The sequence below is a fragment of the Bos javanicus genome, unplaced genomic scaffold, assembly GCF_032452875.1.
Source record: "Bos javanicus breed banteng unplaced genomic scaffold, ARS-OSU_banteng_1.0 tig00001600_1, whole genome shotgun sequence".
Taxonomy (NCBI): Eukaryota; Metazoa; Chordata; class Mammalia; order Artiodactyla; family Bovidae; genus Bos; species Bos javanicus.
In genome coordinates, this window is record NW_026893620.1 from 901,415 (window position 1) to 926,835 (window position 25,421).

General features: G+C 40.9%; 1 protein-coding gene across 1 annotated transcript in view; it reads right to left on the reverse strand.

Moving 5' to 3' along the window:
• The window catches only part of LOC133243938 (ATP-binding cassette sub-family C member 4-like), a 230,057-nt gene that overhangs the window by 164,092 nt on the left and 40,544 nt on the right, over window positions 1–25,421 (reverse strand). The window contains 4 exon segments of the mRNA XM_061410646.1: window positions 831–920; window positions 4,592–4,693; window positions 16,617–16,866; window positions 19,144–19,269. Coding sequence (XP_061266630.1) covers window positions 831–920; window positions 4,592–4,693; window positions 16,617–16,866; window positions 19,144–19,269 — 568 coding nt within the window.

Here is a 25,421-nt window from a genome sequence, read left to right on the forward strand (position 1 = left end):
TGAATGTACACATGTCCTTCAAATCTTGTACACCACACAGATGTGGTGTGTCTGTGTCCCCACATCACAGTGCTAGCACACTGGGCTAAAATAATCTGCCTGCATATCTGTCTCACCCCAGAACCTGGTTGTCTCTGGATGGCAGAGGTGTCAGGGTCTCGCTCACATCTGTTTCTTTAGCTCCAGCACATGGTTGCACATTCACTACATGTGCACTGAGCGGATCAAGTCAAGTCATGTGAGAAAATGCTCAAAGCTTCCTGGAAGAGCCTTCACAACCTCCAGACTTCCTGGAGGTCACAAAAAGAAGTCCCCACTGTCTTATTCTGTCCTGAATAGATGTCACATAAATAATGTCCTTCACTGAGATGTCCAAACTTCCAACAAGCAGTTCCCAACTGTGCAACATGAAGCACCAAGAAGGAAAACACAGTGTGCATTTACCCAGATTTATGTGGCCGTGAAACCTTTTTGCAACACGAATGTCCCATGGAACACACCTAGAGGAAAGCGATTCTAGATTTGCCCAGTTCAAACTGTGTTATACATGGCTTTAGGCTCAACTCTTAAGAATTTTTAAAAATATTTATTTATTTATTTTTGGCTGTGTTGGGTCATAGTTGCAACACTTAAGATCTTTCATTGCAGCACACAGGCTTAGTTGCCCCGAGGCATGTGGGATCTTAGTTCCCCGACCGGGGATCCAACCCCTGTCTCCTGCATTGGAGGGAAGATTCTTAACCACTGGACCACCAGGGAAGTCCCTCAACTCTGAGAATTTAACAGGGGCTGTGGCGTTGCAGCAAGCTGAACAAGGTATCATGGCTTACCTTTCCTGCTCCCACAGGTCCAACCACAACTAACAGTTCACCAGGTCTGACAGTAAACGAAAGGCCTTGTAGGGTTGGGGTTTCTGATTCCTGCAAATTAAAGTTTATAAAGATGTGCCCCTTTCAATAAAGTAACACACATTACTTTAGAAAGTGGAGAAAATAACAAAATAGTCATTGATATGCTAAACATAGCCCACATTTTTCTCCTTCCTATTTTAAGATAATGTGTTCTACAGGACTTTTCATCCAATCTTTTCTCTTCCAGGGTCTGAAACAACTTCAGTTGCCTTTAGAAGGCTCCTATCCATATGGACACAGTATTAGATAGCCACAGAATTTAGCAGTTGAAATGACAAGCTGAAATTTGAAATGCAAATTTTATGATGTATACTAACTTATTAAAATAATATACTTAATAGAATAGTCAATATAGGAAGTTTTTAATCATTTATGTTTTCATTATGACCCTTGGGTTTAACTATTTTATTAATCTCCACGATGTGGCAGCTTAAGTACATGATTAGCCTGGCCCTCTACTAATAAATTGAAACCTCTACTCTCCTCCATTTTCATTTGATAAAGAATGAATCTCAGTAATGCTAAGGAAGCAGGTCACTTTGTTTGATGAAGTCTTTCTTGGCAAAGTAACTCTTAAAAATACCCGTCAAAGCTCTAACTTCACAAGAGCTCTAATTTAACACCAACAATGACAACAAAAAAAATAGGGAATTAAGAAATTAATTATGACTTTGTGGGTCAGAGTGATAAGACCTCAATTTTAATATGTGTTACATGCGTTGGGGCCATAAAGTCCTTCTGCTGTAAGAAAGCAAAAAAACATGGAGGTACATGCAACAGCACACAATCCAGTGTGAGGGAGAAGTCATGGCAATTACAGGTCATATTCCTGAGAGACTTAAGGGTGTGTGTATGTCTTTACATGTTCTTAGTGTTGAGAAAATTGTCAGTAACTGATAATTTTTGTTTTTAAAGAGAGGTTACAGTTCATCAATAAAATGCCCAAAAAACTAAAAGTACAAAGCCTGGACAAACTATTGCGATAATCTTCAAAATGAAAAAATTTCTCTGGGAAGAAATGAATTATAAAACATTAACTTTTTTTTTTCTTTTTTTCCTTTTTTAGAATTTTTTTGCCATGGGTTTACATGTGTCCTCCATCCTGAAACCCCCTCCAACCTCCCTCACCATCCCATCCTTCTGGGTTGTCCCAGTACACCTGCTTTGAATGCCCTGTTTCATGCATTGAACTTTGACTGGTCATCTATTTCACATATGGTAATATATATGTTTCAATACTATTCTCTCAAATCATCCCACCCTCACCTTCTCCCACAGAGTCCAAAAGTCTGTTTTTTATATCCGTGTCTCTTTTTCTGTCTTGCATATAAGGTCATCATTACCATCTTTCTAAATTCCACGTATATGCATTAATATACTGTATTGGTATTTTTCTTTCTGACTTACTTCACTCTGTATAATAGGCTCCCATTTCATCTGCCTCATTAGAACTGATTCAAATGTGTTCTTTTTAATAACTGAATAATATTCCATTGTGTATATGTACCACAACTTCTTTATCCCTTCATCTGTCAATCTAGGTTGCTTCCATGTCCTACCTATTGTAAACAGTGCTGCAATGAACAATGGGATACATGTATCATTTTCAATTTTGGTTTCCTCAGAATATATGCCTCAGAGTGGGATTGCTGGGTCATATGGCCAGTACTCTTGCCTGGAAACTCCCATGGACGGAGGAGCCTGGTGGCTGCAGTCCATGGGGTCGCAACGATCGGACACAACTGAGCGACTTCACTTTCACTTTTCACTTTCATGCATTGGAGAAGGAAATGGCAACCCATTCCAGTGTTCTTGCCTGGAGAATCCCAGGGTCTGGGGAGCCTGGTGGGCTGCCATCTATGGGGTTGCACAGAGTCGGACACGACTAGAGCGACTTAGCAGCAGCAGCAGCAGCATGGTGATTTTATTCCTAGCTTTTTAAGGAATCTCCATACCATCTTCCATAGTAGCTGTATCAATTTACATTCCCACCAATAGTGCAAGAGTGTTCCCTTTTCTACACATCCTCTCCAGCATTTACTGTTTGTAGAATTTTTGATGATGGCCATTCTGATCAGTGTGAGGTGATATCTCATTGTCATTTTGATTTGCATTTCTCTAAAAATGAGTGATGTTGAGCATGTTTTCATGTGTTTGTGAGCCATCTGTATGTCTTCTTTGGAGAAATGTTTGTTTAGGTCTTTTTTCCCACTCTTTGATTGGGTTGTTTGTTTTTCTGGCATTGAGTTGTATGAGCTGTTCAAATATTTTTGAAAATAATCCCTTGTCAGTTGTTTCATTTGCTATTATTTTCTCCCATTCTGAAGATTGTCTTTAAATCTTGCTTATAGTTTCCTTTGAAGTACACAAGCTTTTAAGTTTAATCAGGTCCCACTTGATTACTTTTGTTTTTATTTCTGTTACTCTAGGAGGTGGTCATAGAGGATCTTGCTTTGATTTATCTCATTGAGTGTTCTGCCTATGTTTTCCTCTAACAGTTTTATAGTTTCTGATCTTACATTTAGGTCTTTAGTCCATTTTGAGTTTATCTTTGTGTATGGTGTTAAGAAGTCTTATAATTTCATTTTTTTACAATGTAGCTGTCAAGTTTTCCCAGCACCCCTTATTGAAGAGGCTGTCTTTGCTGCATTATATATTCTTGCCTCCTTTGTCAAAAATAAAGTACCCATAGGTGCATGGGTTTATTTCTGGGCTTTCTATCTTGTTCCATTGGTCTATATTTCTGTTTTTGTTTCAGTACCATACTGTCTTGATGACTGTAGCTTTGCAGTATAATCTGAAATCAGGAAAGTTGATTCCTTCAGCTCCATTCTTCTTTCTCAGGACTGCTTTGGCTATTTGGGGTCTTTGTGTTTCCATAAAAATTGTGAAATTTTTGTTCTAGCTCCATGAAAAATGCCATTAGTAACTTGATAGGGATCACATTGAATCTTTGGTAGTATAGTCATTTTCACAATATTGATTCTTCCTACCCAGGAACATGGAATATCTCTTCATCTGTTTATGTTGTCTTAAACATAAACATACTAAAAAACATTCTAAAATATGTCTAAAATATTAACATACTAAAAAAATGACAATTATTTTTCATCACTAAAAAGGAGACTTGGATATTATAGGAATACAAATCTATCAGTAAGAAGCTAGATTTTTAAACATGAGAAATTTTTTAAGCTTCTCCAGTCCTTTCTTGTCTGATACTGAGAGTTCTATTTTACTACTTTCACTCAGTTATGACAACAAAATAATGAGCCACATACATTCAGCTTCCTGTCCCCACACCTCACAGTTTCCCAGGGCCAGACACTGAGCACCCTCCCTGTTCAGGCTTCAGAATCTGGCATTGCTCTGCCATTTTGTCTCTCCAGTCCTGTAAATTCTAACATTACGAACATATGTACTTTAAGTTCAAGATGTGCTAATATGTTGAAAGCTCTCTTGAAAATGAAATAGACAACACGTCAAATGTCTTAGGCTGATTTTACACATAATCTTTGTTAGTTGCAAAAATATCTCTGATTTTGAGAATTTTTATAACATACTTTCAGTAAATGTGAAAGTCACATTTTATACCATGGGTAAAATCTCAAAATTTTCCAATAAATCTATGTTACAGTTATCTATTAGCAGTCATGATCTAGGAATGGAGGACTTATTACCTTATCCCAAAAAGCAGTAAAATCTTTCATGTGCACGATTGTTTTATCATCTGATGGCAGTTGAGTGGTGAGCTGTGATATCTCATCAAGTAAAAAAAAGTTCTACAGAAAAAGGAAAAACATAGACAATTTAGTCTGTGGGATGAAACACAAACAAAAATAATTGCTTCCTTGGAATTTGCAATAAAAATCTGTACAACCTATAAATTGTTTTGCCATTTGTACTTGAAGTGTTGGTTCACATCAGAACAAACCATTATATAGAATAATATACACTATTATTACAGCATATAGTGTGTACATTCATAATATAGTACATATGGTATACATAGAGTTCTTTATATAAGGGAGTGTGTGTGTGTGTGTGTGTGTGTGTGTGTAATGTGTGTATATGCATGTGTATATATGATATAAATAGAGAGTGCCTGGCCCTGAGTCTGTCTGCAACTTTCTCAGCATTTCTCAGTGTACAAGTTTTTCCCTAAGTAGAAAATATAGCTCCAACATCCAACACATTTAGAACCTGAACATTTATATTGCTTTAGTCTTGTGTTACCAGAAATAAACATGGGAGCTGATAGGAAATTATTCCATACATATTTACTGAATCCCACTATGCACCAAGCACCATGTGACACTGCTAGGAACATAAAGAGGAAGGCCATTCCCAGGCCTTCTTCAATCCGGTGGCACAAGACAGGCTGGAAACACAAGACCTATAGCAGAGATGCTGAATGAAAACTCTGGCCCTGCCTGTTGTGGGTTGTGACCCTCATGTGAGCACTTAAGACCACTCTGCTTTGCTCATGTGTGTTAAATCAATATCACTGCTTTTCGTTAACTATCACTTGTTATCATTCTAAAAAGAAAATGTTCTTATTAAATTTCTACCTCTTAAAAGTACTTCACAAGCATCTTTTCACTGTCACTTATCGCTTCTCTTTAGCCAGTGCTTTCTCTCCAGCTCGACAGGAATGGCTGCATCTTTCACTTCTTGCTATTTTCACAGCACTTAGCAGTCATTCAATGTGATTTAGCTGAATAAAACCAAGTCCTGTGAACCACTACAAAGCTAACATAAACATATACCAGAAAACTCTCTCTTGCCCTGCAAATGTTAGATGTATTAATAACTCAATTAAAGAAATTACAGTGGTAGAGAAATTGAGTAAACAACTGAGACCACCTCCATTACCCACACCCCTAAGAACTATGAATGTGTGGCAGAGACTGCTGACTGTCCTCAAAATCTGCTCTCATTCTTCTGTGGTAACAAACCCTGGATTTTGGCTGCACATGGCAGTTTGGAAGGAGGACCTCTCTCTCCAGCCTCACAAGCAGATAGGCACAGCCATGTGGCTAAAAGGTCAGTAGAGAGTGACAGCAACCAGGACCTTCCTCCACCCGACAGCCTGGGCCTTGGAGGCTGCCAGCGGGGTCAAGGTCACATGCAGTGGAGTAACATAATAAGATAGAAAGAGTCTGGGTCTCAACACCACGGAGATTCACACTAGCCATGGGACTTGTTATGGGGAGAGTTGTATCACCACAAAAAAAGATATGTCCTAACCCCAGTTAACTCAAAATGTGACTCTATTTGGAAATAGGGTTGTTATAGGTGTAATCCATTAAGGTGAGATCACAGTGGAGTAGGGTGGGCCCTGAATCCAACATGATTAGTGCTCTTATAAGAAAAGAGGTGCAGAGACAGACACACTGGCGGAAAACAGGCAGTTGATGATGGAGACAGAGGCTGGAGTGATGGCAATTACAAGCCTAGGAAAAACAAGTTTTGTCTGAAACCATTTAAGTTAACAGTGCTGACAAAGGAGTCCCCCTTACAGGATTTCCAGAGATCGTGGCCCTGCTGACACCTTGATTTCAGACTTTCAGCCTCCAGGTCTGTGAAACAATATATTTCTGTGATTTTAGGTCTTGTGGTTTGTGTTACTTTGTAAAGGCAGCCCCAGGAAGAGAATATAGAGCCTTACAAGGACTCTTGCATGAGAGAAAAGCAAACTATCCTTGTAAGCAGCTTTAATATGGGCAATTCTACGACCCAGAGGCAAACCAATTCCCTACCAACACAGGGGCAACTGATAAAAGCTTCTGGGGATGTTTGAGAAAGAAAACATTTGAATAGGAACCTACTCCCCTAAAATCATAAACATCCTTCAAGTCCTTGACATTCTCATCTATCACACCACAGAGCTACAAATGTGATTGCAATCTTCCTCTTCCAAAGAACAATTGGCAAAAACTGATCATGAAAACCTGCTTCTGTGCAGGAAAAAGAAAGCAGTACCCTTGCATTTCTCTCAAACACCAGTCAGGAGATTAGATCCTCTCATTTCCTCCTGCTCTCATCCAGACTCACTGCGAACCTAACATGGGGCACAGCTACCCCTCCCCACCCTGAGCCCATGTCCAGCAGAAGGCAGGATGGATGGACGGTGGCCTGAGGACTCCTCTGCAGGCTCTCAGTCACCACAGCCTGAGTTCTCTCTCCACATCACCTCTCCCATCATCAATCACATAGCAGCTCTTGTCTGTTCTGCCACAGCTCATTCATCTCCCAATTTTCCTTTTCTCTTGAAGCAACATAATTTCAGAGTCTAACTTACTATTAATCATTTCAAATACTGATACAATATTCTTGGGTTTTTTCCCTAGTTCCTTCCCTAGCCCTCCTCAACAGCACTCCTTCCTGATCTCTTTACAACACCTCTGAGAATGTCCACCATACTTAATATCCCCCAGTGATCCATAAGCACCTAAGTCCACACTCTCCAGGTGGCCTCTGCCTGGACACCCTGAGTACTAACCCACCCACCCTTCCAGTCCATCTCAAAAGCTAATCCTCCTGGGAACCTGTCAGGACATCACCAGCTGGCACTGTCCTCCCTACCCCTGAATCCCATGAGGGATTCTCCTATATGTCACACAGGAGATATAGACACTACATCACTCACACACTTACAGACACTAGTTCCAACTCCAACAGAGACCAAGCCTTGTACAGAGTCAGCAAATCATGGGTAAGGGAAGGAATAGATTACAGGGCTCTTCAAATCCATCCAACCTGCATTGCTACAGCTTTACATAGACTGAGCTAACACAACAACAAACAAAAAGTTGTATGCATATATTGTACATCTTGTCTAGACAGAATCAAATGCCATTTCAGCTTAAATATATTACCAAGACAAAAACTCAATATTCAGTGGGTGCATGTGTTCGGTTCAGTCACTCTGTCATGTCTGACTCTTTGCGACCCCATGGACTACAGCATGCCAGGCTTCCCTGTCCATCACCAATTCCTGGAGCTTGCTCAAACTCATGTCCATCAAGTCGGTGATACCAGACACCATCAGTGTGTACATAGTAGGAGAGAAATTCCCAACACTTCTCCACAAATAATAGGTTTGAGTGAGGAAAGATGTCACAATCTTCTAGGGGTTAAATGAGATTCCAACACATAACCAGCTTGTAAAGGTGTCAGAAGTGCTGGCTGGATTTTTTTCTAGGGCTCAGGCTGATTTAAAAAAAAAAAAGCTGAAAATAAATTACAGATTATGTGCAGACCCAGAACAGATCATGTGGGAAAATACCAAAGTCAGAACTTCAGCCAAAAAGATTGACTTCCCAGTGGCTGGTGGAGGAAAATCTAAGCAGTTTTATGAATAATATAACTTCAGAGACAGATTTTACTGGATGTGAAAGTCACTGAAGACTTATAGTGCTTTTGAGATATTTACAATACTATTGGAGTTATTCAAAGAAAAGAGATTCAGTCAATTTTCCTTATCAAAGTACTGTTTAGAATAGCCAGGACATGGAAGCAACTTAGATGTCCATCAGCAGATGAATGGATAAGAAAGCTATGGTACATATACACAATAGAGTATTACTCAGCCATTAAAAAGAATACATTTGAATCAGTTCTAATGAGGTGGATGAAACTGGAGCCTATTATACAGAGTGAAGTAAGCCAGAAAGAAAAACACCAATACAGTATACTAATGCATATATATGGAATTTAGAAAGATGGTAACAATAACCCTGTATATGAGACAGCAAAAGAGACACTGATGTATAGAACAGTCTTTTGGACTCTGTGGGAGAGGGCGAGGGTGGGATGATTTGGGAGAATAGCATTGAAACTTGTATAATATCATATATGAAACGAGTTGCCAGTCCAGGTTCGATGCATGATACTGGATGCTTGGGGCTGGTGCACTGGGACGACCCAGAGGGATGGTATGGGGAGGGAGGAGGGAGGAGGGTTCAGGATGGGGAACACATGTGTACCTGTGGTGGATTCATTTTGATATATGGCAAAACCAATACAATATTGTAAAGTTAAAAAATAAAATAAAATTTTTAAAAAGATAAATAAAAAATATAATTTAAAAAAAGATAAAATAGAGGGACTTCTGGGGCCTATAAACTCACAGTAAATCATTCATATTTTGTACATGGGAAAAATGACATAGAAAAGCACATGTAAACAAGAAGACACAACACTATGAAGACCATGTGTAGTTCTGCCCATGGGGATGGACCACCGCACCCCCTCCAAGGTGGGCAGGGGTAGTGGGTTTCCTTCCTGAGGCTGCCAGACATGACCTGAGCAGAAATTCTGGATGATGAACCACCTAGTCTGCTGAGCCCCAGGTTGCAGGAGGCTGTGGGGCAGCAGGGCTCAACACCACACTGTGTTCTAAACTCTGCCTGCCCACCACACCTCCAGCCCATCTGTGGTCAAATCTTGCCCAGTTCTGACCACCTGGTCGGTAAACTCAGTTGACCTTTTCTTCCACTCCTGCAGCCCTTTTCACCTTCTAGTTGGGCATCATCACATCTAAGTGAGAGGCAGGGAAAGGAAGAAAATGATTATCCGATAATTGCTGCTACCTGTTAGAGAACAGCACAGGAGGTTGAATCCGGCCAATGGCTGCTCAGTGAGGTGGGTCTTACAGCAAACACAGTATTTTAAAATGCTCTCAGAATCCAAAACTAAGTCCAGGCTAGTCATCTCCTCAGATTTGGTTCTCTCTTAGCATTCCTTATCATAGTGAATCCAGGTGATTTTACAGCCTGAAAAACCAAAGCAGCCTGACATCCACCTCTCCCTCCCTGCCCCTAATTCCCAACTCAAAATGTGCCCCTGAGTGGCTCTCAAATATTGCCAAGTCTCTCTATTTCACCCCAAACCAAACCACATCATCTCATCCCTGGACCATGTACTGCATTAGCCTCCTGACACCCTCATCTCCCTGCCTCTGCTCTGGGTCCCTACTCCACCTCACTGCCCTGTTCTCCAGGCTGCAGCCAGGCTGAGTTTTGAGATTATAAAAACCTTAATGTTTCCTGTAGTATCCTTCATGGTCCCCTGCTCAGGCCTCCAGCTCTCTACTCTGCAGCCTCAGACATTTCTGGCGCCTCAAATGCATGGATCCCCCTTCTTATCCTCAAAAAGCCTTTGTCACATGACCATCCCCAGGAAAATGCAAAGCTTCAGCTTCCCACTTCCCATACTCCCACACAGGGAATTCTCCAGATAACCTGCTTAGTCTTCCCTGCTCAAACTTCTCAGCACAACCTTCAAAACTACACCAGTGACTCTGACAAAGCACCTCATGGCCCCTCAGACTTTTCCTTCCAGGGACTATTGACACAGAAATGTACATCAAGTTTCACTGTTTGATTCTTTATTAACCTCCCACTTGGTGAAACATAAATTGCAGGTAGGAAGGACTTCTCTGCAGTTGCTTACCTGCCACTGTATATACTCATCTGCACCATACTCAAGGCTGCACCAGACTTGTTATTTTGTGGAATGATTGGATGAATAAATTCAAATTTGACCCCCAAAAGTCTAGCATAAATCAAGCAGCTTTTTCCTCTCAACTGATTTTATTTTTTAAAAGATTCTGTTATCTTTTGCATTTGCTAATGTACATTTTAGATTTCTTTCTACAAATAGGGCAATGTTTCCCAAATGTGATTTATTTTCAAGGATACAGGGACACTTACTAAAGACACAGGCAAATTGGACCCCAGCAAAGGAATAGTGAGTCAGAAACTCTAAGATGTGATCATTTAGTTTTAACAAGCACACCAGATTATTCTCATGAATTAAAGAACTACATTCTTTATAGGGTTGTAAAACTAAATGGGCTGAAGAAGTTTCTATTAATAGGATCTAAAAGAAAAAAAAAAGTACTTCCAAGATTATTTCAACACACCATGGAGCAGTTTCCAATGCAAACACTAACCTTCTCACCACTTTTATTCTCAGCTATTTGCCCTGACTTTACTGCAAACAACTACTGCCAACAGATCTCTACATTCTAGGACCACCTTCCCGCCATGAAGAGAAAATTTAGTGTCTTGCCCAAGTCAAAGGTGTGTCCTTAATCAGGACACAAAGCAGCCTGACAAAGTCAGCACCAGGAAAATTCAAAGTTCTCCCCAGGTCATAATGTTAATGTTACTGCACAAACCTACACAGGAAGGAGTCTCAGGCCTTAGACATTGAGTTCATTTTAGTAGAAAAGTAATAAAAAATCCACCCAAGTATTTGAGCACAATTTCCTGAAAACCTTCTGCAGGACCCCTTTCATGCTATACTCTTTGGTGAGTCACATCATCCATCACAGAATCAGAGTTATCACTGTCTCCACTACAACCATGTTTAATGGTTAGGTATTTGCAGGATCCCAGACATGATGGAGCTGGAAGGTCCCTTCAGTTGCACATTTTCAGAGCATCTGCTATTTGTGAGCACTACGAAGATGAAAGAGGCACTGTCTGTAAGAATTCTGGAGTTCAGGGAAGGAAAAAAAAAAATCCATGAACACATGCCTTAGTGAGGACAAAGTCACATCCAGGAGCTCAGAGGAAGATATGGGGATTCAAGAGGGTGTGATGGTTCATTTTATTAACCAGACACTTGGCAGATCAACCCCCATACACTTACTCAAACACCTATTACAGTGAAAGCAATTTTAGATGAGATTGACATTTAAATCAGTAGAGTCTGAGTAAATCAGATTATCCTCCATAATGTGGGTGGGTCTCATCCAATTAGTCAAAGGTCTTAAGAGAAACTAGACTGACCAACTCCAAAGAGGAGGGAATTCTGTCTCAAAAGCACCTTCAGACTATAGATTAATTTTAGCATAAAGTCTCATGGTATAAATCTTCTTTTATTTCATAATGGCCATCAAAACAGACTAATTTTGTTAAACAAGTAAGAGTGTTTCTAGTTTACTATAAGGCCCAGGAGCCAGGCCAGCAGGAGCTACATGAACACCTGGCTGTGCAGGGCACAGCTAGCTCCTCTCTTTAGAGAGCAGGTTCACCAATTTCAGTCAGGCTGGGTACACAGATGGATGCACAGAACAAGCAAGAGATTCAGACCTATTGCCCCTCTGGATTAGATTCAGCTCCCCTGATTTTAGACTCCCATCAAGACCCAATGTTATAGGGATGCCTAACTCCAATCTGCTCCCTCCTCTGCATTTCTCCAGCTTCTAGTGCAGACTGACCACCCTGGGCTTTTGTGGGGCCCCAGTCATTTTCTATAACTGTTGTCTCAGTCAACCCAGCATTTATTTGATACCCATGATGTGTCCAGCACGGGCCATGCACTACACTAAAGAACCACTAGAGACTGTCTGCTGTCAAGGGGCTCAGAACACTCCCAGAGAGTCAGCATCACCCCACCTGACATGAGGCTGGCTGTGCACACAGATGGAAACCCCAGATCAATGTGAACAAAAGTGCTGGGAGAGGGTTATGGGGCTGCTGGGGGCTCAGCAGTATTCACTTAAATCAAGGACAGAGGAGAAGGCAACCCAGGAGGATGAACAGAGTGAGCCAAGCTTCAAAGTGGGGATGAATGTGGCAGGTCACAGAGACAGGCCTTTTCCTCCTCCCCACCCCAATCCCATGCCAGAGAGGAGGGTCATGTGCTGAGAAACAGAGAAGCTAGTGGAGCCCAGAGTTTAAAACTTGATGCTTCAAGAACAGGGGCTTCAAAGGTCTTCAGAGTAAGAGGAGATGATAAAAACCATACTTAATTAAACTTATACGCAGAGTACATCATGAGAAACGCTGGACTGGAAGAAGCACAAGCTGGAATCAAGACTGCTGGGAGAAATATTAATAATCTCAGATATGCAGATAACACCATCCTTATGGCAGAAAGTGAAGAGGAACTCAAAAGCCTCTTGATGAAAGTGAAAGTGGAGAGTGAAAAAGTTGGCTTAAAGCTCAACATTCAGAAAATGAAGATCATGACATCTGGTCCCATCACTTCATGGGAAATAGATGGGGAAACAGTGGAAACAGTGTCAGACTTTATTTTGGGGGCTCCAAAATCACTGCAGATGGAGACTGCAGCCATGAAATTAAAAGACACTTACTCCTTGGAAGGAAAGTTATGACCAAACTAGATAGCATATTAAAAACCAGAGACATTACTTTGCCAACAAAGTTCCGTCTAGTCAAGGCTATGGTTTTTCCAGTGGTCATGTATGGATGTGAGAGTTGGACTGTGAAGAAAGCTGAGAGCCATTTTGAGTTTATTTTTGTGTAAGGTGTTAGAAAGTGTTCTAGTTTCACTCTTTTACAAGTGGTTGACCAGTTTTCCCAGCACCACTTGTTAAAGAGATTGTCTTTAATCCATTGTATATTCTTGCCTCCTTTGTCAAAGATAAGGTGTCCATAGGTGCGTGGATTTATCTCTGGGCTTTCTATTTTGTTCCATTGATCAATGTTTCTGTCTTTGTGCCAGTACCATACTGTCTTGATAACTGTGGCTTTGTAATAAAGATCTAAACGTAAGACCAGAAACTATAAAACTCCTAGAGGAGAACATAGGCAAAACACTCTCCGACATACATCACAGCAGGATCCTCTATGACCCACCTCCCAGAATATTGGAAATAAAAGCAAAAATAAACAAATGGGACCTAATTAAACTTAAAAGCTTCTGCACAACAAAGGAAACTATTAGCAAGGTGAAAAGGCAGCCTTCAGAATGGGAGAAAATAATAGCAAATGAAGCACTGGACAAACAACTAATCTCAAAAATATACAAGCAACTCCTACAGCTCAACTCCAGAAAAATAAATGACCCAATCAAAAAATGGGCCAAAGAACTAAATAGACATTTCTCCAAAGAAGACATACAGATGGCTAACAAACGCATGAAAAGATGCTCAACATCACTCATTATCAGAGAAATGCAAATCAAAACCACTATGAGGTACCATTTCACGCCAGTCAGAATGGCTGCGATCCAAAAGTCTACAAGCAATAAATGCTGGAGAGGGTGTGGAGAAAAGGGAACTCTCTTACACTGTTGGTGGGAATGTAAACTAGTACAGCCACTATGGAGAACAGTGTGGAGATTCCTAAAAAACTGGAAATAGAACTGCCTTATGATCCAGCAATCCCACTGCTGGGCTTACACACTGAGGAAACCAGACGGGAAAGAGATATGTGTACCCCAATGTTCATCGCAGCACTGTTTCTAATAGCCAGGACATGGAAACAACCTAGATGTCCATCAGCAGATGAATGGATAAGAAAGCTGTAGTACATATACACAATGGAGTTTTACTCAGCCATTAAAAAGAATACATTTGAATCAGTTCTAATGAGATGGATGAAACTGGAACCTATTATACAGAGTGAAGTAAGCCAGAAAGAAAAACACCAATACAGTATACTAACGCATATATATGGAATTTAGAAAGATGGTAACAATAACCCTGTATACAAGACTGCAAAAGAGACACCAATGTATAGATAAGTCTTATGGACTCTGTGGGAGAGGGAGAGGGTGGGGAGATTTGGGAGAATAGCATTGAAACATGTATAATATCATGTATGAAACGAGTCGCCAGTCCAGGTTCGATACACGGTACTGGATGCTTGGGGCTGGTGCACTGGGATGACCCAGAGGGAGGGTAGGGGAGGGAGGAGGGAGGAGGTTTCAGGATGGGGGACGCGGGTATACCTGTGGTGGATTCATTTTGATATTTTGCAAAACTAATACAATTATGTAAAGTTTAAAAATAAAATAAAATTAAAAAGAAAAAAAAAAAGAAATGCAGTAAAAAAAAAAAAAAAAAAAAAGCTGAGAGCTGAAGAATTGATGCATTTGAACTGTGGTGTAGGAGAAGACTCTTGAGAGTCCCTTGGACTGCAAGGAGATCCAACCAGTCCATTCTGAAGGACATCAGCCCTGGGTGTTCTTTGGAAGGCATGATGCTAAAGCTGAAACTCCAGTACTTTGGCCACCTCATGCGAAGAGTTGACTCATTGGAAAAGACTCTGATGCTGGGAGGGATTGGGGGCAGGAGGAAAAGGGGACGACAGAGGATGAAATGGCTGGATGGCATCACTGACTCGTTTGGCATGAGTCTGGGTGAACTCTGGGAGTTGGTGATGAACAGGGAGGCCTGGCATGCTGCAATTCATGGGGTTGCAAAGAGTGACTGAACTGAACTGAACTGAATGAGACAGTCCACATGACGAAAGGTATATAGAAAGCAATGTAACAGTGGTTAAGAAATCAGGCTGTGGTCACAATCTTAACTTCTGTCATTTGTAAGCTGTGTGAGGATGGATGAGTTATTCCAACTAATACATGAACCTATTTCCTTATCCGTAAAGCAGCGACACTAATGTTTACTCACTCAATTGTTTTTCAGATTAAATGACATGGCATGATGCATAAAGGGTTCAAGAGGGCCAAGACGGCAAGATCACTGGTAGCCACAATCAAAGATAGCAGCTGTGGCATCAGTAATAACAAAACCCCAATAGCACAATACACATATGAAGCTTCCATCTGGATGGGTTAATGTATCACTAAGAATGTCACTACAGTCCAAGAATATTCCTAAATGTCTTATTTCAAGATGTGAAAGCCATGAAAAAGGAATGTTTTAACAAGTTGCATGGACCAAGCCTTATAAGTATTGCTAGAAGCCCCCATCAGAAAGAATGACAAACTCAGGGGACCAGAACTGACCCCATATGACTGATGTGTTTTATGGGAAATGGTTTTTTATAGCATAGAAACTTCATCACACACACAAAAATGGCTTTTATGATGACCCAAAACTAAAATATAATCACATTGGAGAACTATCTAACTTCACTAGAGACCTATTGTTAGCAGCCCATCACTGTGGCGAGGTAGAAACAAATCAGATTTTTCATAAAGCCTAGACACTCAAGCTCATGCCCAGGCTGACTCACAAAACCAATTTATTTTAATTCTAGATTTATTCATAAAGACATGAATAACTGAGCACCTACCGTGTGCCAGGCCCTTGTTTTGGTGATGTAAATTATTTGCTCAGGGCAATTTAGGGACAGTCAGGAAAAAACCATAGTGGATATGGTGGGAATCTCAAATTTGAAGGAAAGAGTCCAGCTAGAGACGTGATTAAGCAGTAAGTGAAAAGAGGCAGAGAGGAAAAGGCAGATCCAAAAGGCAAGCTCAGAAATTAACAAGCAAACCACCTATGGAGGAAAGAAACCTTTCCCACAGAGAACTAAGTGACTCTTCCTGCCCAAGGAGCAAGGATCTCTAAGCAATCTTTTTCCCTCCCAGCCCAGAGAAGAATCCTGTTCACTCCAGAACTGTGCACACTCAGTATCTAGTCATTTGAGTTAGATACTTAGTTAGCACAGGAGAGGCAACCTGTTCACCTCTCTTGTCTTTAGACATATTAATCACCTTGAAGTCATCGCTTGTATGGAGAGAGTCCTGTACTGCTGCTACTGATGCCAATAAATGAGCAGGGAACGTATGATATTTATGATATACTCTATCAAAGAAGAGAGGGGAGTACATAAGAGAGTTTGGAATGACTACCAGCTTTAGCACTGAGAGAGCTAAACCTCATCTAACTGGCACACAGTCACACCAAATAAAAGAAGGCATTTTATGTAAAATATACCTACAACTTAAAAAAGTTATTTGTTCCCAAACCTTGATTCTTCGGATGCTAATGACGGCCTCTGACACCTTCTCGATGGCTATGGGGAAGTACAGGGTGCTTGTAAACCGCAGAGCCTCATACAGCGTCACCACCACAAACACTTGGCTGGCTGTAATCACCTTGTTGAGACCCACATTGGTGATGAAGGTGACGAAAATCATTATTTTGGTTACAGCAAAAAATGATGCCAAATTCATTCCTCTAAGGTAGGAACTATTCAGAATCTTGGAAATTTCCTTCCTGGAAAAGAGGACAGAAAATAGTTTTTAAAACAATCATTGACATTCAAGGCATGAATTTGAGTGCCCTGTGTGAGTGGCCCCTTTCAAGGGAGTGGACACAGTTAAACTATCCCTCACATCATGGAAACACTATACAGTGCACACCCTGGGGTCTGCCCCCAAACCAGGACCATACACTACATCACCACTTCACTCTTCCAACTAAAGGAAGACTTAGTGTCACACTTTTTAAAACATTTTGGATCAATGAGACTGGGTTTGAACATTCAGTCAACAAGTATTCATAACCACAAGTCCTGGGCAGGGCTCCTCACTGATGACAGAAAGCACTGTCCGTCCCCTCCAGGAGCTCATGAACTTGTGGGGGAAGAGAATAAGACATCTGAAAACTGTGACACACCAGACATTAGAAAAAGGCAGCCACACAGCCCCCACAGGAGCTCAGAGCAGAGTTGTGTAACACAGAGCAGTGGAGTGAGAGCAAGTTGCATAAATGTGGATCTTGAGAAGATAAGCTGGCATCAGGGTTGGCAGAGGCCAGAGAATAAGGAAGATGAGAGTGCATTCCCAGCAGAGGGAGGGCCCCCACAAAGGTGCAAAATAAGAAGTGAGAGAGACCTGCCAGAGAATTCTAAGTACTCTGTGCTGGAGTAAATCACTCATCAGATATTTAAATGAAAGATGGAAAAGTATTCTACAAAGAAAAAGCAAAGAAAACAACATAGTGTTTTCATGGCTCTGTTTGGAATGAATAATGATTCATAAAGTTTTTCTTGATACAGTTACATCCAGTCTCTAAAATCTCACCATTTGTACTACATCAAACTATAGTTTTAGTTTTAATGCCATCATTTCAAATACCAGTATCTTCTATGGATACGGAAATGGCAACCCACTTCAGTATTCTTGCCTGGAAAATCCCATGGACAGAGGAGCCTAGCAGGCTATACTATATGGGGTCATAAAGAGACAGACACAATTTAGAGACTAAATAATGACAACAAGCCCATCCTGTACCCTGCATTGACAATAGGCAAAAGCCACCTGCTTCAAAGAAGAGAGAAAACCAGCTTCTGCCCAGGATCCTGAAATTGTAAAAAAAAAAAAAAAAAAAAAAAAGGACATCAGCTGGGGCAGAGAGAGGAAATTCCTCACACAAAAACTCCACCAATATAGGACAGAAAGACAGAAAATCCACTTGCTATCATCATCAGAAGAAAAGGCTTTGGACTTTTCAGCTAAAGACTGATTCCAGCAATTACATACTCTACTATCTGAAACATTTAACCGTCAACCATCATGTTTCTGTTTATGTTTCTATATTGGGTAAGAAAACAAAACTTACCTTGTGGAGTTCTTTTGTAATTGATTTCCATACGTGACAAAACTTTATAGAGAGTGAAAAAGCTAAAGAGTATTGTTAGGTAAAATTAAATATAAAAGACAGGAAAAAAATACTAACATCTTGAAATTACTGCTTTTGGGGGGTTTCTGGTACTAATAAATAATTGGAAATTCATTTCTATATAAGTAAGAAGCACATATAAATTTTTCCTTTAAGAAGACAGTAAGTGGGAGAGCATGTTAAAATGATGTCTCCCCTATTCTACTTAAACTTTCTGCCACATGTTGGGGGTGGAGTGCATAGAATTTAAATTCATTGTAATGTGAAAAACTTGGTAAGACTTCAAAATTCATTCAGAAAAGTCAACTGAAGTAATGTAGGTGAACCTAGAACCTGTTATACAGAGTGAGGTAAGTCAGAAAGAGAAAAGTGAATATTAACACATATATATCGAATCTAGAAAAATAGAACTGATGAACTTATTCACAGAGAATAAATGGAGACACAGATGCAGAGAACAATCTCAGAGACACAAAGCGGGAGGGAGAAGGTAGGACAAATTGAGAAAGTAGCATTGACATGTATATGCTATCATGTGTAAAACAGATAACTAGCAGGAAGCTGCTATACAACACAAGGAGTCTAGCCATATATACTGCTGCTAAGTTACTTCTATCATGTCCGACTCTTAGCGACCCCATGGACTGCAGCCCACCAGGCTCCTCCGTCCATGAAATTTTCCAGGCAAGAGTACTGGAGTGGGTTGCCATTGCCTTCATATATATATATATATATGACTGATTCACCTTGATGTATAGCAGAGACCACCACAACATTGTAAAGTAATTATCCTCCAAAAATAATAAGTAAATTCAGTAAAAGATGTGGAGGGGAGTACAAAAATATGGTGTGATATATACAAAAACTTACCTTCTCAATCTGGTAATAAGGTCTATAAGTGACTTTTCCCAAGCATACATTTTTACTGTTCTGATGCCACTTATAAATTCACTCATGGTCTTGATCCTGTCGTCTGTGAGAGCTGCGGTCTTACTCCTAAGGGGACAGATGTGAGAGATAAGCCTTAGTGATCACAGCCTAACTTTCTGTAGCATCAGCAGCAGAGGGCAGAGGGAGGGACCAGAGATCAAATGATTCCCTACAGCTCCTCTGTGCTGACATCACAGGCAGGTCCTACTCAAAGTACAAATGGAGAAAAAGACTTCTAGGAAGTCAACAACTCAGCCTAATGCAAAGACTAATTCAGAGAACTTGCAGTATCAGCTAAGGAAGACCTGAAGTGAGTCAAATACAAACCATCTGCCCAAGAAGATGGTGGTTGAACAGGAAAGGCAGAAAGGAATCTAACAGGAAAACAGTGTCTGTGCTGTAATAAAATAGGAGTAAAATTCTGGGAAGCAGAAAAGATGAGGCTGTTAATAACGTCAGGAAAGGAGAACAAGAAAAACTTCAGAGACCTTGTAGCACTGGAATAGGACCTCAAAGGATAAGGAATATCTCTCCACAGCAAAGAGAGGAAAAGAAATTTCAAGTAAAGAAAAATACCACATGTAATGGTACACACAGACACAAAAGAACTCAACTAGCTTCAAACAACACACCTTCACCACCTGACATTCTGAACAATGACCTACTTCCAACCCTCTGGAACATGCCTCAGCTCTAACTCATCATCATTATGCCCTTCATCACCAGTTACCTTTCCATCACATATGCTGCTGAGACTGTGGGACTTTATGAAAGTGAAGTCGCTCAGTCATATCTAATTCTTTGCAACCCCATGGACTGTAGCCTACCACACTCCTCTGTCAATGGGATTTTCCAGGCACGAGTACTGTAGTGGATTGCCATTTCCTTATCCAGAGGATCTTTCCAACCCAGGGATCGATCCCAGGTCTCCCTCATTGTAGGCAGACACTTTAGATGTCTGAGCCACCAGGGAAGTCCTAATAAAGACACAATTAATCAAGACTGTTGGTGGTCCCAAGATGGCAGAGGAATAGGATGGGGAGACCACTTTCACCCTACAAATTCATCAAAAGATCATTTGCCTGCTGAGCAACTTCCACAAAACAACTTCTAAATGGTAGTGGAGGACACTAGGAACCCAGAAAGGCAGCCTAATCTCTTCAAAAAGAGGTACGACAAAATATAAAAGACACAAAGAAAGACAGAGTTAGGGACAGAGACCTGTCCTGGGGAGGGAGTTGTGAAGGAAGAGAAGTTTCCACACAGTAGGAAACCCTCTCACAGGCAGGTCTGTGGGGAGTTTTAGAATCTCAGAGGGCAACATAACCAGGAGAAAAAAAAACAAAAACAAATATGCACCTAATTGCAACTGTGAGCGAAGAAGCCCAGACACTCGCGTCTGCTATCAACAAGTGGGGACTGGACAGGGAGGCACAGGCTGCATAATCAGTACTTAGTGTAAGGACCAGGCCTGAATGCCCTCAGGACAATCTGAGGGAGCTAACATGAGATAGCAACCCAACTATGGGATTGCCAGAGAGAAAAAAAAGAGAGAGAGAGAGAGAGAGAACTTGCCCATGAAAGGCTCTAACACACAGCCTGGCCCACTTACAGAAAAAAGGATTGAGCTAACACCAAAGAAGAGCTAGCTGGCTGCATACAGGCCCCTCCCCTGCAGCTCCCCAGAGGCAGACAGGCAGGTCTGTGACACCCAGAGCTGCACGGTAAGGGGGTGCTGCAATATTGGCCCCAGGGACCGGCATCCTCCACCAAATTGTGAGCAGGCTCCCAATTGCTAACCATGTCTTCCTGGGATCCTGGATGGTTGACATCTGCCAGGAGTGTCGTAGCCTGAGATCAGCTCCCCAGAGGAGACACACCTCTCACACAGCACACCTGAGATCATGCTCTCGCAGCACACACGGGATACCAAGCAGCATGAACCAGTGAGGTGATTAAGATGCATGGCCCACCTGGTACAGTGTGTTCACCAAGTACCTGGTGCTGCTTGGGCCTGGGAAAGACACAAAATGCACACCCAAATGAGTCTGTGCCCTTGTGGAGTACCCAGGAACCTGAGAAGCTTAGACCTGGGAAGTGCACGAAAAGGCAGGCCTGCTTTGGACAGTACCCCCGCAGAGGACCCTGGAGTCTGAGCAGTGTGGACCCAGGAAACACATGCCACCTTGAGCTTTGGCAAATCCAGTGTGGTCCTTACACTGTGAACACTCCCCACACATGCCAGCAATATTTGTTTGCAGTGTCTCCCCCTCCCCACAACAGAACTGAACAAGTGAGCCTAAATAAGCGACCACCTTCACCCCTTTATGTCAGGATAGAAATTAGACACTGAGGAGACTTGCAAACAGAGGAAGCCAAAATAAAGAAGACGGAACCACTCAGGAAGTGACAGGTTCAACAGATTAAAACCCTGTAGTTAACATTGACTAAGCATTGGAGGGGGCCGATAGACCTTGAGAAGAAGTACAAGCTGGAACAAGGAACTATCTGAAACTGAACTGACCCCATACTACCCACAACAGCTCCAGAGAAACTCCTAGATATATTTTTACTATTATCGCTTTTTAATTTTTTAATTTAAGTTCCTTATTACTCCTTTAATTTTCATTTTTATAACCTATTATCTTGCAAAAAAGACCCCATTTTTAAAGCAAATTCACATATATATTTTTCATAATTTTGTGATTGATTTTGTTTTATAATTTTAATATTGTATTTCTGAGAGTCTAACCTCTACTCTAGATTTTTAATCTTTGCTTTTTGGTATTTGTTTTCAATTTTGTACCTTTAGGAATATAATCTTCAGTACCCATTTTTACTGAGGCGTGTGAAATTGCTGGCTGGCTTTATTGCTGTCTCCCTTTTTGACTCTCCCTTTTCTCCCCCAGGTCATCTATATCTCCTCCCTCCCCTTTCTCTTCTCTATTTAACTCTGTGAATGTCTCTGGGTTTTCTGGGCTGTGGAGAACACTTAGGGAATTGATTACTGGCTAGATTGCTCTCTCCGCTTTTGACTCCCCCCTCTTTTCTTCCTGGTCACCTCTATCTTCATCTCCCTCTTCTCCATGTAAGTCTGTGAACTTCTCTGGATGTCCCTCACTGTGGAGAACTGTTTCACCACTAACCTAGATGTTTTATCGTCTGTGTTATATGGATGGAGAAGTCTTAAGGCTAATGTAAGAATAAGACTTAAAACCAGAGGGAGACGGTTTAACTCCAAAACTTGATAACATCAGGAAACTCCTGATTCCATGGAATATTTATAGACAAGAGCTCACCCAAAAGGATACATTCCTACACTGAAACCAGCTCCACCCAAGAGTTAACAAGTTCCAGAGCAAGCTATACCATGCTACTTCTCCAGTAAAGCAGGAACACACCCCTGAGCATTAAAAGGCAGGCTGCCCAAAGCCATACCAAAGCCATAGACACCCCAAAACTCACTAATGGACACTTCATGGCACTTCAGAGAGAAGAGATCCATTTCCACCCACCAGAACACAGACACAAGCTCCCCTAACCAGGAAACCTTGACAAACCACTAGTCCAACCCCACCCACAGGGAGAAGGCTCCACAATACAGAGGAACCATGAACTGCCAGCAAACAGAAAGGGCACCCCAAACACAGCAATCTAAACAAAATGAAAAGGTAGAGACATATTCAGCAGGTAAAGCAATATGATAAATGCCCACAAAATTAAACAAAAGAGGAGGAGATAGGGAGTCTACTGAAAAAGAATTCAAAATAATGATAGTAAAGGTGATCCAAAATCTTGAAACCAAAATGGAGTTACAGATAAACTAGAGACAAGGATTGAGAAGATGCAAGAAATGTTTAACAAGGACCTAGAAGAGATAAAGAAGTGTCAATCAATAATGAATAATGCTTAATAACTGAGATCAAAAGCCCTCTGGGGGGGAACAAACAGTGGAATAATTGAGGCAGAAGATAGGATAAGTGAGATGGAAGATAGAATGGTGAAAATAAATGAAGCAGAGAGGAAAAAATAAAAAAGAATTAAAAGAACTGAGGACAACCTCAGAGACCTCTGGGACAATGTAAAATGTCCCAACATTCAAATCATAGGAATCCCAGAAGAAGAAGATGAAAAGAAAGGGCATGAGAAAATTTAAGGAGATAATAGTTGAAAATTTCCCTAAAGTGGGGAAGGAAATAGTCACCAAAGTCCAAGAAACCCAGAGAGTGCCAAACAGGATAAACGCAAGGTGAAACACCCCAAGACACATATTAATCAAACTAACAAAGATCAAACACAAAGAGAAAATATTAAAAGCAGCAAGGGAAAAGCAACAAATAACCCACAAGGAGATCCCCATAAGGATAACAGCTGACCTTTCAATAGAAACTCTTCAGGCCAGAAAGGAATGGCAGGACATATTTAAAGTGATGAAAGAGAAAAAAACCTACAACCCAGATTACTATACCCAGCAAGCATCTTTTTCAAATATGAAGGAGAAATCAAAAGCTTTACAGACAAGCAAAAGCTGAGAGAACTCAGCACCACCAAACCAGATCTTCAACAAATGCTAAAGGATCTTCTCTAGACAGGAAACACAGAAAAGGTTTATAAACTCAAACCCAAAACAACAAAATAAATGGCAACAAGGTCATTATTATCAATAATTACCTTATATGTAAATGGATTGAATGTCCCAACCAAAAGACAAAGAATGGCTGAAAGAATATACAAAAACAAACCCCTCATATGCTGTCTACAAGAGACCCACCTCAAACCAAGGGACACATACAGACTAAAAGTGAAGGGCTGGAAAAGGTATTTCATGCAAATGGAGATCAAAACAAAGCAGAAGTAGCAATACTCATATCAGATAAAATAGACTTTAAAAGAAAGGCTGTGAAAAGAGACAAAGAAGGACACTACATAATGGTCAAAGAATCAATCCAAGAAGAAGATATAATTATAAATATATATGCACCCAACAAGGGCTTCCCTCATAGCTCAGTTTGTAAAGAATCTGCCTGCAATGGAGGAGACCCTGATTTGATTTCTGAGTCAGGAAGATCCTCTAGAGAAGGGATAGGCTACCCACTCCAGTATTCAGTATTCTTGGCCTTCCCTTGTGGTTCAGCTGGTAAAGAATCCAACTGCAATATGGGAGACCCCGGTTTGATTCCTGGGTCGGGAAGATCCACTGGAGAAGGGATGGGAGACCCAATCCAGTGTTCTTGGACTTCCCTTGTGATTCAGCTGGTAAAGAATCTGCCTGCAATACGGAAGACCTGGGTTCAATTCCTGGGATGGGAAGATCCCCTGGAGAAGGGAAAGGCTACCCACTCCAGTATTCTGGCCTGGAGAATTCCATGGACTATAAAGTCTATGGGGTCGCAAAGAGTCAGACACGTCTGAGTGACTTTCACTATCAGTTTCATACACTCAACATTGGAGCACCTCAATATATAAGGCAAATGCTAACAAGTTTGAAAGGGGAAATTAACAGTAACACAATAATAGTGGGAAAATTTAGTACCCCACTCACACCTATGGATAGATCAACCAAATGGAAAATTAGCAAGGAAACACAAACTTTAAATGATACAATGGACCAGTTAGACCTAATTGATATCTATATGACATTTCACCCAAAACAATGAATTTCACCTTTTTCTGAAGCGCACATGGAACATTCACCAGGATAGATCACATCCTAGGCCATAAACCTAGCCTTAGTAAATTCAAAAAAATTGAAATAATTTCAAGCATCTTTTTGAATCACAATGTGGTAAGATTAGATGTCAACTAGAGGGGGAAAAAACTATTAAAAATACAAACATATGGAAGCTAAACAACACGCTTCTGAATAACCAGCAAATCATGGAAGAAATCAAAAAGGAAATCAAAATATGCATAGAAAGAAATGAAAATGAAAATGCAACAACCCAAAACCTATGGGATTCAGTAAAATCAGTGGTAAGACAAAGGTTCATAGCATTGCACGCTTACTTCAAGAAACAAAAGAAAAATCAAGTAAATAAGCTATCTTTACACCTAAACCAACTAGGAAAAAAAAACAAATGAAGAACCCCAGGGTTAGCTGAAGGAAAGAAATCATAAAAATTAGAGCAGAAATTAATGAAAAAGAAACGAAGGAGACTATAGCAAAAATCAACAGAACTAAAAGCTGGTTCCTTGAGAAGGTAAATAAAATAGGCAAA